Source organism: Amblyomma maculatum, chromosome 11 (genome assembly GCF_055883805.1).
Source record: "Amblyomma maculatum isolate TAMU_Amacu chromosome 11, ASM5588380v1, whole genome shotgun sequence".
Taxonomy (NCBI): Eukaryota; Metazoa; Arthropoda; class Arachnida; order Ixodida; family Ixodidae; genus Amblyomma; species Amblyomma maculatum.
Genome location: NC_139354.1, coordinates 493,266 through 509,544, shown reverse-complemented (window position 1 = coordinate 509,544; position 16,279 = coordinate 493,266). Strand labels below are relative to the sequence as shown.

General features: G+C 44.7%; 1 protein-coding gene across 1 annotated transcript in view; it reads right to left on the bottom strand.

Moving 5' to 3' along the window:
- Positions 1-603: 603 nt before the first annotated feature.
- Positions 604-16,279, bottom strand: part of LOC146172635 (uncharacterized) — a 92,905-nt gene continuing 77,229 nt past the window's right edge. Inside the window, exons 16-22 of the mRNA XM_084584316.1 lie at positions 10,247-10,298; positions 9,370-9,440; positions 8,785-8,870; positions 7,272-7,346; positions 4,768-4,872; positions 3,482-3,549; positions 604-778 (exon numbers count right to left, since the gene is read on the bottom strand). Of these exons, the coding sequence (XP_084440442.1) occupies positions 604-778; positions 3,482-3,549; positions 4,768-4,872; positions 7,272-7,346; positions 8,785-8,870; positions 9,370-9,440; positions 10,247-10,298 (632 nt within the window). The remainder of the gene's footprint in view (positions 779-3,481; positions 3,550-4,767; positions 4,873-7,271; positions 7,347-8,784; positions 8,871-9,369; positions 9,441-10,246; positions 10,299-16,279) is intronic.

Below are 16,279 nucleotides of genomic sequence, written 5' to 3'. Positions count from 1 at the left end.
ACCAGTTTGCGAAAAATCCCACCACTTATTATCCTAGAACCTGTCGAGAAAAATGCTTAAAACCCGTGAAAATTCACTGCGGCACAGTAATGGATAGTTAGCCGCACCTCTAACATACCACGGACATCATCAAACTTTTGTCATACACTAGCACTCTGAAAACGCTACTCCTATACACCTCTCTTGATATAATCGAACGTGTACATCTGCCCTCCTTTTCTCCCAGTACCACGGAAAGGAAAAAGAAACGCAGCAATTGATTTGAAAGTTTTATTTTTGAGGCCGCCAAACACTGCAGTTGGAAAATGATGACTGAGGTTAGCAGACACCGTAAACTCAGTGTGGTGCACTGAAAGGCATAACGAAAAAAAGATCAGAGATGTCCCCAGTACTCCACCATACTTGCTACAGCAATTGCACCATTATTTGCTCAGCAAATTTCTTGCCTATTGTACTAGCATTTAAACGACACATTTAGGCCTTGGATGCCGAAACAAACGTTCTTTATGGGCGGCAAAACGGTTTAAAGACGAAAGATTTCATTACAGATTTTTCATGATATTTACGCGCTAGAAGAAGAACTTCTCTAGAAAAGAAGTTGCTTCAGAGGATAACTTTCTCATCTCCTTCCGTCGGTCGCGGCATTTGAGTTTTCTTCCGCCGGGATCCACCAGGGACTCGACGATAGAGCTCGCATGGCTCCTTAGCCATCGCCGAACCATATGGACAGAAGAAGCTAACAGCGAATGGCGCATACTGCGACAGAGCTCCGTTGATCCTGCAGAGCGCCACAGAGGAGAAAGGTCAAAGGTTATGAGACATAGAGGGAGGCATAAGAGTGTCTGGGGTCTGACTGCATTATGCACTGCTTGGGCTCGGTAAAGAAAGATGCTCTGCACTCGACCCTAAGCTTACAAAGTACAGTAGAACAACTGTTCTATGTAAGCTCGAACAAATGTTAGAACGCTTCAGAATGCTGTGACGCAGCGACATTTTAGGCCGAAGAAGGGCAATGAAAAGCTTCATCTTTACGCCGTAATCTTGGTGTCGCAATGGTATTTAGGACGTGGACTATTTTTGTGTCCATATATGTTGACCGCAATGACTGTTGTGGCACAGCCGCAGGGGACACGCGGGAGGGGTTCAAGCATTGCTTCCAAATATTTAAACTCCGCACTTAAAAAACAACAAGGGCAGACAATAAAGTCTTTAGATTTTCAACTTTCTTTTACCATGAATCATCATAAGTGATGGGCCAATATGCTAAGTTCCAATAAGGTTATTTTAAATTTTCCTTCTGCCACTGAAAACAATTTATAACTGAGACTGACGTAGGCACACCTGTATTAGGTCAGCTCTTTCGAATTCATATCAGCGCAAAGCAGGTGGAAGTTCTCAGTATCAATGGGTAAGTTGCAGCAGTCAAGCTTTCCAACACACATCCTCCAGGTAGGGGCGAAATCTTTGATACTGAAGTTCAAGAACAAGGACGTGGGCAACTCTAGTCCGTCTGAGCACAGCGCCGCTTGAAGTTGCGACCTAATGTACAAGATGGTTTTTAACCTGAACAGGCTGGAGGATAGCGGACCATTCAACTTTTTTTTTTTTAGCAAACTATCCAAACTCTCTATGCGCGTGGCGGATAGTCCTTCCGCGCAGCGACGTGCATACGACGAAACACAAGTACCACTATATTATGTGCACAGATGTACTGTACCAGTTCTCTCTGCGGTGCTGCACTTCAGTTCTTTTATTTATTTACTTATTTTTATTGCTTTCATGATCCGGAGGCGCAATAAGAGGTGGGACATACAAAATCAATAACAGTTTTCTTGACATTTTCAACATCGGTGATATCTTTGATGAAGGCAGGGAGGTGGTTCCAGTCGCATCTCGAGTTCCAATCATTACTTTGGGAATACGGGCCAAAGTATCAACGATAAGCTGCCACATCGTTACCGGTCCCTCAAACATGAAAATGGTGCCAATCGTTTGAGACGCTTCAATGAATGCGGCGGTTTACACCCCTGTTAAATAAAGTAACTAGCATTGTAAGGGGGAAATCTAGATTAGCAAGGGAAATTCCGGAGGAAAGATATACATCGATTCATCAAGGGCGCTGACATATAGTAAAGGGGACGCTATCTAGCGGCTGAGCTGAAAACAACCGCCATGTTGATATGTGCAGAGCATCTGCGCAACAAGACACACAAGCTTTTCCGCGTCGACATTTTAGAACTTGCTGTTCACATTTTTGTGTTCTGAAAGTATCTAAGTAAATTAAAGACGCTTTTTCAGTAACAGTAGGTCTTTCGGTGAGTAATGACCGGAGCTGAGGGCCTGAAGGGCCTGAGGTCAAATGTGCTGCCACCGTCGGGCCGAGAATTAAAAGCCAGATTAGAAGTTGTGCGTAACCTTTATGCAGTACAGGGCGGCAGTGGCGTACAACGAGCAGCGGGAGCGTTGAAGCAAGCAATCCAGGGAAGCTTTCCATCTATCAGAACTTGCTATCCTAGAATTTCTGTGACTGGCCTCTACCTACTTTCCTGTGATGCTGCTATAATTCTGACGTCATTCTGACTCTATGATTCATAATTACTTGAGCGACAGTATTTTTTTTTTGAACAAATAATTTATAGCACATTTATTGTAGTTAATTCGCTTATTTTGGGGAATAGCCATTGTTTCCTTGATGACGTTCACATTTATTATAGCCACAAATGCTTCCCGGATGCGTGTTTAAGGAAATAAAATCCATTACTTTGCACCCAAGAAGTAAGTTGGCAATCTTTTAATTAGGCGTCGTTGTCTCGAGGTAGAACATGCACGTACTTTGATACCTTCATATAATTTAAAGTGACAGCGCCAAAACAATTTGTCTCAGCTAGATAGCGTCGCGGGAATTTTCGTCCCCGATATTATCATCACCTTTCTGCTCAGGTTAAGCATGTGTATTCAGGTTTTCACCGCCCCTTGTTTACCAATAAAACGTTCAGAGCCCGCAAGAAAAGCTGCCGAGACGAATGCACTTTCGTTTGGTGCTGGAAATTCAATGAGGCCGCTCATCTTCCGATGGAAAGAGTTGCAGCTGCAAAAGCTTGCCGGCATGTGGATACCACCGTTGTTATTCTTTTTATTTCTGATAATCATTATTAGCCCACCTCGAGCTAATAACAGCGCAAGCTGGACAAGGACGGGGAAGAAAATACGAGACACGTACAACGTCATATGTGCCTAGTGCTTGTCTAGCTTCCGCTGCTCTGTCGTCTGCTAATCTGTCTTCGCCGGTTATACTACTGCTATTTCAAACTGAAAAAAATCGAAAAAGATTTTGCTGGCCGAAGCTTTTTCTAGCAACTGCGCTCGGCCGATGGAAGAACTCTGAAGCAGGTTTGTCATCATTGAAGAGTTCATTCTTTATCTCTAAACAGCAAGCAAGTTTACTTTCTCCACTGCAGTATTTATAAACAGCCCGCCGTACCTAATTTGAGACGGTAGTGCCGCATTCCTTAGTTCACCAGCGTGGTTTGTGTACGGCTCACAGGAGGACTGCAAGAATAATTCACAACAACATGCCATGTGTTAATCCATGGAGCCACTGCGATGTCATAGGATAAAAGAAATTGAGACTAATTAACGACGTTTCTCAAGAAACATCGTAACAATAAACATGCTCGGCGGACAGGGGTAACAGCGAAAAATGATTTGTTGCCGAATGATTAACGCGTAATAACTGTTCGCACGGAAATTTAAACATGTGCTTCAAACAGTAGGCAAGCGTAACAGCTCTAATGTGACCATTTTTAGAAGTTGTAGCAAACCATTGTATACAAAGGAGAAAACGACACAAAAAAAAAACTTATCGTGGGAATAAAAAATGCACAGATCCTCATTTAAATACCCTTCCTGCATACGAGCAAATCATAAGGACATATCTCCGAATGCTGCACTGGGGACAGGAGAGAAGCCTTAAAGAACATTTTATGACCACTTTTTCCGGGCGCGTGCTCCATAGTAACGAGGTATAATATTCAAATTATCAACGTTTCGAAATGCCGAAACTTAAAATATTATATTCATGTTCTTTCAGTGTGAACAACCAGCAGTATGAACAGAACTTGTATTAAGAGACATGAAAACACAAGTTGAGTAAGATTTGTGACATTGAATTATGGCAGCATAGTTATTATAAAGAAAAACAAAAGGAGAATTTCAAAGAAAGCTCCCTATCTGTAATGCATTATACAATGAAACATGATAATGTAGGGAAGTAGAGAGAGAGCATCAGAATAGCGCAATTTCCGTTATTTTGTTGCTGCTAGCAAAATTTGCTGCGAGTCCTCAGTTAATGCAAATGAAGGGCAATTAAGCCCTCAAAATCTATTAGCTTTTTCCAGAACTAGCTGCATATTCCTCCAAATAGTGCACTGCGTCGCATTGCTTGGCGTAACTACGCTGAGGTCATAAGAAAATCATGTGCACTACCCAAATATCACAAACAGAACCCAAATGAAACAGAACAGTGATAATCGCTTGAGCCGTAATGAATTTCGGGAAACTTCATTCGTCGAACATATAACCATATACATTTTCAAATATATGTAACTGGCGTCAGTTGTCACCATTTATTAAATAGACAGCCTATAAATGTTATCCACTGATGTAGAGAAAATAATTTACCTTATACGAGAATTAGATGGCGACACCAATCTCGGCACCACAGGAAAGGTCTGAGTTTAAAAGAGTGCAGTATAAATTGCAGCCTACCTCTGCAAAAAAGAAGAATGCCACATGTTCGGCGACGTAAGGACTGAATCCACGGGTTACGATGTGTGGGTCACCGGCCACGCTTTGGCTGAGGTTGAGAAAGAGCTGCGGTAACAACAATAAGAACCGTTAGCAAAGTAACTCCATCAGTGCTCGTTAAATTGAGGTTTATGGTCAAGAAACAAGTATTTTGAAGTCTTAATAAACGTGTCGCACTTCTGCAATATTGAGGATTCTGCCGTAAATGCAATAACGTTCCATTCTGCAGTGATGAGATGCATCACATCTAGTAACTTTTTTGGTATGATTATATTGTTTCGGCTCATATTAGGGCTCGTGTGCAGCTGTTCTCTAAGAATAAGCGTATTGAGGAACACCCTCGAGCCCCTGCGAAGACACATTTTGGCAAGAGTGATTCGCGGCAGAAGATAGTAACCTACTTCTTGAATTCTGTAAAATTTACCAAGAATTGAATATGGCCACCTAGTTTGCTTCTTTTCTTTTTTTGTCATCTTGCCCATTGCAAGAAACTAACTGCTGTATATTGTTCTGGGGGAAATTACAGCGGTAATTAATTTTCAAACTTAAGCTTCTCTTTCAGTGTGGTGTAATATAAGACCAATCGGTTAAGGTGTTTCGTAAACAAGTGCATGTTTGCCTGAGTTATTACCGTACCAGTGTCTCAGGTTATAACCATTCCGTAACAATGCCAATTTTGAACTGTTTGATGATTTATATTCTTTAAACAAACACTGCGCTGGAATGTGCTAATTTCCTTTTCTTGTTCTCTTTCAACGCGGTAGAAAGTGCGATTAGAGCAAAGTATTTCAAGACCAATTTCGGCGCCCAAACGACGTACTAAAAGTTTGTCTCCCCAAAAATATTTATTGTCTTTAATGGAACCGTAATTGAATTGGAGCAAAAGTTAGGTGAGGCAGTGGAAAGCCGCAGCAGTTGACCTGTTGAAGTAGTATCCCGAACTATAAGCCGGGTAAGAAACCATGCCCTTTGTTAATTCATGATACCGATTTTATGCATTTATTATCTTTAAGGGTTCAAGGCACCGTAGCAACAACTTACCGACCAAAATATTTAAGGAATATCTAGGAACTTCATGACATTCATGACATAAAAATTAGGATAGGTTATCCGACAAAGAAAAGCATGGTAAATGAAATATCTGCTAAAAACCGCAAGCAACAGCATTTCCTATTCTCTCTTTGTGTCAGCGAGCAGTTGGTACAATAACCAATTGATTCATTGCTAAAGTACTGCGATGTGTGTCATAGAGGAATACGTGACATCCTCGATAACACAGTGGTTCACTTGAGCTTGATTTAGTTCGGTTTGTAGCGTTTAACGTCTCAAAGCGACTAAGGCTATGAGAGACGCCGTAGTGAAGGATTCCAGACATTCTGACCCCCTAGGGGTCTTTAGGCTGCTAACAGAGAAATTACTCAGCCTCTACCTGTGTGCAGCCGTACGTTTAAAAACGAAAGCTGCACAACTTAAAAACCTAGTCCGATCGAAATCGGTATCACCGCCTTTCCCAACCAACCTCTACCAACTGAGCTAATCAGGACGGCTAGCATTCAGATGGCAGGACGAGACAGAATTGATCTATAACTCGAAGTGAGAACTGCGCTTTTAACGTGCACTGACAACGCAAAGCACACGGGCGCCTTGCTTTTTATCTCCATCGAAAAGCAGCTCTCGGCCGAGACCTGCGAGACCAGCCAGGCGCGAGCACTAAGCGATGACCATACGCCACGAGCATACGCCCCTCCTAGTTGCCAAACACACACACACACACACACACACACACACACACACACACACACACACACACACACACACACACACACACACACACACACACACACACACACACACACACACACACACACACACACACACACACACACACACACACACACACACACACACACACACAAACAAATATATATATATATATATATATGATGTCACACAACTTTCCAGATTATCTATTTTATTCCAACAGTTTCGGACGGTGGACCGTCCTTCTTCAAGATAGAACTGAGAATGGAGAATAAGTCCGCACATTACGCCACCGTTAGGAGAGGGAGAAGGAATTCTCGCTCTCGCGCTGTTAACATTTGCTCCAGTACACACCTCCATGTAAGGAGCTTTCCCGATTATCTATTTTATTCCAACAGTTTCGGACGGTGGACCGTCCTTCTTCAAGGTAGAACTGAGAATGGAGAATAAGTCCGCACATTACGCCACCGTTAGGAGAGAGAGAAGGAATTCTCGCTCTCGCGCTGTTAACACTTGCTCCAGTACACACCTCCATGTAAGGAGCTTTCCCGATTATCTATTTTATTCCAACAGTTTCGGACGGTGGACCGTCCTTCGTCAAGGTAGAATTGAGAATGGAGAATAAGTCCGCACATTACGCCACCGTTAGGAGAGGGAGAAGGAATTCTCGCTCTCGCGCTGTTAACACTTGCTCCAGTACACACCTCCATGTAAGGAGCCAATGACAAGTGATCGGATATGATGTCTTCGTACATCCAGTGTTCATAGTCTTCCACTTTCTGCAGGAGAGAGTAAAAGCGAGAGTATACATAGCTTGAGCAGTTATGTGTTCCATGTAAATCAATGCTACCGAAATACTCCAGTGCAACCTCATTTGGACGAACTTCAAGGGGCCATATGTAAACTTTTGTTTAAGTGACATTTCGCTAAACTGAAATAGGTGCGTGCAAGCTTGTTTCCATTAGCTCCAAGAAACACCGGGCGTTGAAATCATATTTGAATCCATTTAATTGTCACTGTGATCATTTGTAAGAGAAGAATGCAGCAAATTTTTGCAGCATGTCTGAGCTTAGAACTTCACTGGTCTTGACGTCAGTTACTGTGTCCAAGCGCCCGCGAACCTTGTCCGGCACAACAGTCTACTGGACAGCAAAGGCCTTCATTTTCTTCAAGCAGATCATTTCTGCAGCAGATCATGGTTAACCAGCATTCATACCTACGCCTTTCTTGGAGTTAAAATACCCCGTAGGGCTGAAGCTCTGGCTATGTGTGGTCTTTGGAGCCATTTTATAGTCCAAAGCCAGCTATTCATACGGCTTGCTAAAAGTTTGTTAGATAGCCAATTCAGTTTAAAGCTAAATCACGGTCAAGTTTTATCGCGCGGTGATGAAACCTGATCTCAACGTAAAAATATGCAAGGAAAAGTGCGGGTAGTGCATGTTGAAGTGCTAAATACGACGTGTTACACAGTATGACAAAGAGGAAAATCTTCGTAGAACTGATCAATAACGTAATATTGTTAAAATGAAGGGCGTTTACGTAGTGTTCAATGAAGCCTCGGTCAGGGGTTCTGTTTTAATTCGTACAACTGAACACTTCGCTTAAATGACGTTCGTCAAAGTGGTATTACACTGAACTGATAATTTAAAGGAGGTTCCACTTCACGTTTTCAGTAAGTGAAATAAGCGTCTGAAATCCAAGCTTAAGTAAGAGCGTAAAGGCTAATACGCGCAGGTCTCAACTTCACACTACACTGCTGACGAGGAGGAAAAAAAAAGTCTCTAAAAGAAATTTTTTACAGTAAATAAACATTGCACCTAGAACCCTACAAAATGCAACTTATTACGAAACTGATACATTGCTCCAATTAATAGCCATGCGCAAAATAACAGAGGTGTTAATTCGTAAACTTTTGGTAACTAAAACGGCCTCCCAATGACATGGTTTCACTGAGACAGAACCAAGAAGAATAAAATTTTATTACATGCTGCAACAATATGTCATTTTCAATTCCTGACGAGATAGAGGGATACCAATATCCCCTGCAAAGAAGGGTAAGATAGCTGAGGCGAAAGGCATTAGATGTTTTCAGCCGAGTCGGCAAAAAGCACTCTTCTGTTTCGCCGCCACACCACTGACTTTTCACTGAAAACGACATAAAACAATGGACAAGAGAGAATACTCTTAATAAAATAATAGTATGACCCTGCTGCTCACCTCCATCAGTAAGGGAATTGGATGCGCGACATATGCACCCAATGAGCAGCGACGCGTTCTACCAAAAACTGAGGCTCGCTTAGGATCTGGAAAAGCAAAACACGAAGAAAGCAGGCAGAAAGGAATTAATAAACGTTGAACAAGTTAAGTCACATTATTTGATTTAATAGGTCGGCATTAGGCATTCTAAAGATCGATTATGCAACAGCGTCAACTCATAGCAAGGAGTTTTAAGGACTGTAGGCTTCTGAATGCTCGTCTCACCAATGCATGCTCGGACACTGCACATACATTACACTGAGTGAATGGCATTTTTGGTATTTCAGGCGCTGAGAAATTTGCCTAACACAGCAACAAAAACGAGATTTCTATAATTTATTACACTCATGCCGCGGCCTTGGAAAACTTATTAAACTCGTGGACGTCATTGTCAATGTAACTTCGTTTATCCGTGCGTTCAAGGTGTAAGAGAAATTCGGATTTTCGGAAAGACGTTTTACACACGTCATCCGAAACATGCCGCCTGATAACAGTTAGCTACGTCATGTCTTTTATAGAGCAGCAGTATGACGGAGGAACGCTCACCTTGTGCAATAGCCAGTATTCTGGCGATAGTCCTAACAAGGTCCGGTAGTACCTTGACAACGTAGAATTTTCTAGAATTTGAGAAGGCACGGCTGTAATTGCGGCGTTTGATGTTTTTATCTTGGGAAGAATATGACCAATACAAGCAATAATAATTACGCATAGCTAAATATTTTTAAAATACTCCTATTAGGTGCTGTTGGGATGGCCGAGCAGCATCCCTTGTAACGCAATCAAGCAAGGCTAATACGAACTCACTTCTACCGCTTTGGCCATCCATCCATGTTGCGTTAAACAAACTGACAGAATTCAAATCGTATATTAGTTCAGAAAACACTGATTTACCAGCAGACTGCGGCTAACGTCTGTACCATAGGCACCACTGTGCGCTTCATCAAAAATTTCTTAAAGTCAAATAGGAAGTAAACTTTAAAAGAAACAGATGCGTTCAACTTTAGTTACCTTGATAATAAACAGGCGTGCGGTAATATTTCTGTTTTTTTTAATTATCATCATATTACTTCCGCACCCACTCGATCATCCCCATATTTTTTTTTTTTTTGTTAATTGAGGGATTGGCAAGAAGCTGGAATGTTGCACCAAATTACAATTTTCTTTCTTTTCTCAACTATCACCATAATACTGCCGCACCCACTCAATTATCACCATACTGTTGTTTATTTGAGGGAGAGGCAAGAAGCTGGAGTGTTGTCCCACATTACAATTTTCATGTCATTTAGCCAAGAGTCCCACATCTATGCTGCCTGACGTAACAGTGTCATTTTACCCCGCCTTTAAAACCAAGCAGTTCACCTTTAAAAAATAAGGTTTCGGTGAGTCTTGCCGCACGATTTATAAATTTAGCAAACAGCCTTACCTTAATAATGGTGCCGCCTGAAAGGTCAGCCCAAAGTAGCTGAGTGGCACAACTAGAACGAAGGTAAAAATGAGCAGATGCTTACTGCGAACATTAAAAACTTTTTGCGCCATATATATTACCGCAATGAGTGACTACGACTGGAACGCAGTATCTACCTTTAAATGAGCCATTCGAAAAGGCATATACGATCATTATAACGTGGAAAACCGCAAGCATGGTTTGCAATATTTTTATTTAAATTATGAGCCAATAATTAAATTATTAACACTTCGAGCATGGTTCACAGATATTTTCGATGTGTACCTAAATGGTGCGGTCATAAGATATGTGAGCACGAACGCGACCACAGTTGTACCAACGCGCGATACACGCAGCACAGCGTTTCAGCTAAGGCACTCTCTCAGCTACGGCTATCCACGAAGCAGATGCACACCCAGCCATGTACTCGAGGTGTCGGCAACAAACGGCATAAGAGATAGCGAAGGCGCACGTCATCACATGCTGTCTTGTGGTATGTTTGTCGAGACCAATTATGAGATGCCATCTTTAAAGCCGTCAGTCCAATATAATTTCTTTTTCTTTTTGAGAGAATAGGATCTCAATTTGACAAGGATCACAGAGGAGAACTATGTTGCCGACATGAGCGAGGTATGAAATAAGCAAGAAAATATTGTCACGTCTCGGTAGAAGACCAAGGAGAACCTAGCGATAGATGGTTTGAATGGTCGACCAGAACAAGTCTTGTGTTCAAGCTTCTTTCACTTCCAGGCTCGCGCTTGTCGTCATCTTTTGCGTCGTCTTCTATGCTTCATTTGCCCCCCTCCTTAGGAAGCATCGTCCCGATGAGAACAAAAGGAAGTAGGAGGTTAAGGTCAGACTGAGTGGTATGGCTTCATACGCACGACGTGGACGACGTCAGCTTGGTACTGGCGTCGCTTTGATGTCGACACCCCGTCTGGCATCACCTCATAAGTGACGTCGGTTAAACGTCGCTGAACAACATAGGGTCCAAAGTATCGTCGCAATAGTTTTTCGGAGAGTCCACGGCGGCGAATAGGTGTCCAGACCCACACTTTGTCGCCAGGTTCGTACATTACATGCCGGTGTCTCTGATTGTAGCGTTGTGCATCGTGCTCCTGCTGATTTTGAATCCGCACACGAGCTAGTTGACGAGCTTCCTCTGCACGCTGAGCGAATTCCTCGGCGTCCTGGTCGAGATCATCGGTGTCGGCATTCGGGAGCAACATTGCATCCAGCATAGTTGTTACTGGTCGCCCGTGAAGGAGGCTGAATGGTGTCATGCGAGTGGTGTCTTGGCGGGCCGTATTGTAGGCGAACGTAACGTAGGGAAGTATTTCGTCCCAATTCTTGTGGTTTACGTCGACGTACATGCAAAGCATGTCTGCGAGGGTCTTATTGAGGCGTTCCGTCAGCCCATTGGTTTGAGGGTGATAGGCAGTAGTTTTACGGTGACTGGTACCACTGAGGCGAAGAACGATTTCCAAAAGTTCGGCCGTAAATGTAGTTCCTCGGTCAGTTATAATAAGTGCCGGAGCGCCATGCCTCAGGACAATGTTCTCAACGAAGAACCTAGCTGCTTCAGCGGCGGTACCCCTTGGCAGAGCCTTGGTCTCCGCGTAGCGGGTCAGATAATCAGTGGCGACAATTATCCATTTATTCCCGGCTGTAGACGTCGGAAATGGTCCCAGGAGGTCCATGCCAATTTGCTTAAAAGGTGTCGCTGGCACTTGAAGAGGGTGGAGTAGGCCAGCTGGTTTTACAGGGGGTGATTTACGGCGCTGGCAGTCAATGCACGTACGTACATAGCGTTTCACTGTCGCCGGCAGTTTTGGCCAGTAGTATCCGTGCTGTACTCTAGCCAACGTGCGGGTGTAGCCTAGGTGACCGGCGGTTGGCTCGTCGTGGCACGCTTGCAAAACTTCAGTGCGGAGAACCGATGGGACGACGAGCAGAAAACTGTTTCCCCCAGGACGGAAGTTCTTCTTGTAAAGGACGTTGTTGCGAATAAAAAATGAAGAGATTACTCGGGCGAAAATCTTCGGCACAACCGTAGTTCGCTTCTCCAAGAAATCAATAAGAGGGAGCAATTCCTGATCCTCTCGCTGCTGTTGGGAAAGCGTTGCGTCATCTATGACACCTAAAAACGCAGTGTCTTCATCGGTCATAGTGGAAGGTTCGACCGGCGCTCGCGAAAGGCAATCTGCATCTGTGTGCTTCTTTCCAGATTTGTAAATAACTGCCATGTCAAATTCTTGCAATCGAAGGCTCCAACGCGCGAGTCTCCCTGAAGGGTCCTTTAAGTTCGTCAGCCAACAGAGAGAGTGATGGTCGCTGACGACTTGAAAGGGGCGAGCGTACAAATAAGGGCGGAATTTCATAACCGCCCATACCACTGCAAGACATTCTTTTTCGGTTGCCGAGTAGTTCGCTTCTGCTTTAGATAGGGTCCTGCTGGCGTAAGCAATTACCTTTTCCACACCATCCTGGCGCTGCACTAACACAGCACCTAAGCCCACGTTGCTGGCATCCGTATGAAGCAGTGTAGGGGCGTCGTCATCAAAGTGCGCCAGGACAGGTGGTGTCTGTAGACGCCTCCTCAGCTCATTGAAAGCTTGTTGCTGTTCTTCACCCCAGCGAAAGACAGCGTTGTCACGAGTCAGTGAAGTTAATGGCCAGGCTATTCGTGAGAAGCCAGCAATAAACCGACAGTAATAGGCGCAAAGACCCAAGAAGCGCCGCAATGTCTTTTTGTCCGTAGGTGTTGGGAACTTGGCGACTGCGGAGAGCTTTTCAGGATCCGGCCGAACACCTTCTTGGCTGACGACGTGGCCTAAGAACTGCAGCTCCTCGTAACCGAAGTGGCACTTCTCGGGTTTTAATGTGAGGCCCGCAGATTGTATGGCCTGAAACACAGCTAGCAAACGGAGTAGATGCTCTTCAAATGTAGCCGAAAACACTATCACGTCGTCAAGATACACCAAGCATGTTTGCCACTTAAGTCCCGAAAGCACAGTGTCCATCAGTCTCTGAAATGTTGCTGGCGCCGAGCATAAACCGAACGGGAGGACTTTAAACTCATGCAATCCGTCGGGAGTGATGAATGCTGTCTTCTCCCGATCCCTCTCATCCACTTCGATTTGCCAATATCCACTTTTCAAGTCCATCGACGAGAAGTAACGTGCATTTCGTAGGCGATCCAAGGAGTCGTCGATGCGAGGGAGAGGGTACACGTCTTTTTTGGTCACTTGGTTGAGCTTGCGATAGTCTATGCAAAATCGTAAGCTGCCGTCTTTATTTTAACAAGTACCACGGGGGAAGCCCAGGGACTCTGTGACGGCTGGATAACGTCGTCTCTAAGCATTTCGGCCACCTGGCGCTGAATGGCTTCACGTTCTTTCGGAGCCACACGGTAAGGATTTTGTCGAATCGGGCGAATCGAGTCATCCGTGATAATTCGATGTTTTGTCAAAGGCGTTTGGCCGATCCGCGATTCTGAAGCAAAACAGTCTCGAAATTGATCTATGAGATCCAAAAGGCGGTCCCGCTCTGAAGAAGACCGATTTGGGCTCACATCAGCGATGGTTACGGGTGTCTTGCACACTGATCCTCTCTGTTGCAGTAAGCAACAGTGCTGCGCATTTGGGAGGCTGTCGAAAAAGGCCACAGTTGTGCCTTTCGGAATTTGCTGACGCTCGTCGCTGAAGTTTGTCAGCAGCAGTTCGGTATGCCCATTGGTCAAGTTGACCAGCCCTCGAGCTATAGAAACACCTCGGCTGAGTACCAGGGTAACTGCCCGTTCGGCGACGCCATCGCCTGTATGCGCCACGTCGCATTTCACTTCAACAAGAGAACATGATCTCGGAGGTAATGTCACCGTCTCATTGGCGACGCGTAAGGGCAATAGTGGTACTTGCGCATAACCAAGGTCTTCATGGTTATTGGTGAAGGCAACGATGCTGTCACGGATGCTGATTACAGCCCCATGAAGACGCAGAAAGTCCATGCCCAAGATGAGGTCTTTGCAGCAGTCAGGGAGAATAACGAAGCTGCCAACAAACACCGCGTTTCCTATTCCTATCCGGGCAGTGCATTTCCCTGTCGGTGCCAGTAGCGTTCGGCAGATGAGTGTACTCCGGCGCTAGGCCTAGAAGGCGGCGGCTAGCACGATGGACAGGCGTGTCGATGTTTGGGATCCGCTGTGGACTGCCGGAAGGAGTCCTATGCATACCCCAGCGCGCTCCACCAGTGTCACGTCTCGGTAGAAGACCAAGGAGAACCTAGCGATAGATGGTTTGAATGGTCGACCAGAACAAGTCTTGTGTTCAAGCTTCTTTCACTTCCAGGCTCGCGCTTGTCGTCATCTTTTGCGTCGTCTTCTATGCTTCAATATGAATGATCGGGAAACAAGCACCTGGATTTTGCCTCGCTTCCTGGCTCGCTGCAGACTTTATCAAAAAAAAAACAGTTTGAGTGCTTCTGATTTTTCGGTCTTGGTCTTGGCAGGATGCGACGCTTCTGTCCGCATTTTCCGGGAAAAAATAGAGACGCAGACAGCGCGACAAGAAGACTATGTCTACTCTTTTTTTTTTAACATCCCATGCACGGGAGTTCCTTGCTTAAAATCACTCAAGTCCGCTCCATTTTTAGAGGCGAACACGCAACCCTCTTTCACACAAATTAATTTTATTACTTTCGGTAGATCTGTCATGTGACATGCAAAAAGTGTTTTTTCGGTTTAATTATTAAGAGTCTCGGATTTTTCTAGCACTTAATTCACGAACCGATTTATTCATGTTTTATCTTTTTTTCCTTTCACTGTAACGTTATTGCCTTTCGCCACACTTAGAAAGAAAGAAAGAAAGAAAGAAAGAAAGAAAGAAAGAAAGAAAGAAAGAAAGAAAGAAAGAAAGAAAGAAAGAAAGAAAGAAAGAAAGAAAGAAAGAAAGAAAGAAAGAAAGAAAGAAAGAAAGAAAGAAAGAAAGACCCGGTCTTGTGTGTGTCTTTGTTCGCGCAACTATAAGATGTCTGAAGGTCGCGATATAATTTGATTCCTCTTGTAAACTTATTCCTCTTGTAAACTCTGCCGAACGACTCTTCAAACGCCCAAGTTCCTCATACATCCCAAGCCATGGCACATACCAACCCTACGCCGGTGACTCTACAGAACACCAAGCTGCCAGAGTGCTTTAGCGGGGAAGCGTTTGAAGATGTGGAGGACTGGCTCGACCAGTTTGAGCGAGTGGCCAAGATAAACCAGTGGAGCGCAGACCAGAAGCTTTGTAATGCTTATTTTGCCCTTCAGGATAATGCTAGAATGTGGTTTGAAAACCACGAGCTCAGCTTATCCACCTGGAATGACTTCCGCTGCCAGCTGGTCGACACTTTCGCGAGAACCGACCGACGGGACAATGCGCTGCGCCTGCTTGAAGTGCGCATCCAGAAGCCAAATGAGAGCGTGGCTATGTTTGCGGAAGACATGGCTCGCCTTTTTCGCCGTGCCGACCCTGATATAAGTGAGCCAAGCAAACTACGGCATCTCATGCATGGTGTCAAAGAACAGGTGTTTACCGGCTTGGTACGCAACCCACCTAAAACGGTGAGAAAGTTCGTTAAGGACGCTACTGCTATAGAGCGAGCCCTACAAGACCGGTGCCGTCAATACAACCGACCCGTTAACTGTGCTTCGACGACTGCGGCGGCGCTGAATGCAACCGATAGGACCGCTCTTCGATACCTCATTAGAGAAATTGTCCTTGAGGAGCTCCAGCGAATTACGGCTATGAAGGCTCAGTCATCACAGGCCCTCATGGAAACCGTCAGGAATGAAATTCGGTATGCCTTATCACCGTCTGCACCATGTAACCAGTCTCACCCCGTCGACAACACGGCAGCTATTTCGGAGCCATATCACGATCCACAACCGGTCGGCTTCACGGCCGACGTTCCTGCATGCACCTTACCACGAGCCGTCAACATGAGAGCTATGCCGCAGTCCTTCGTCGCCCGCCT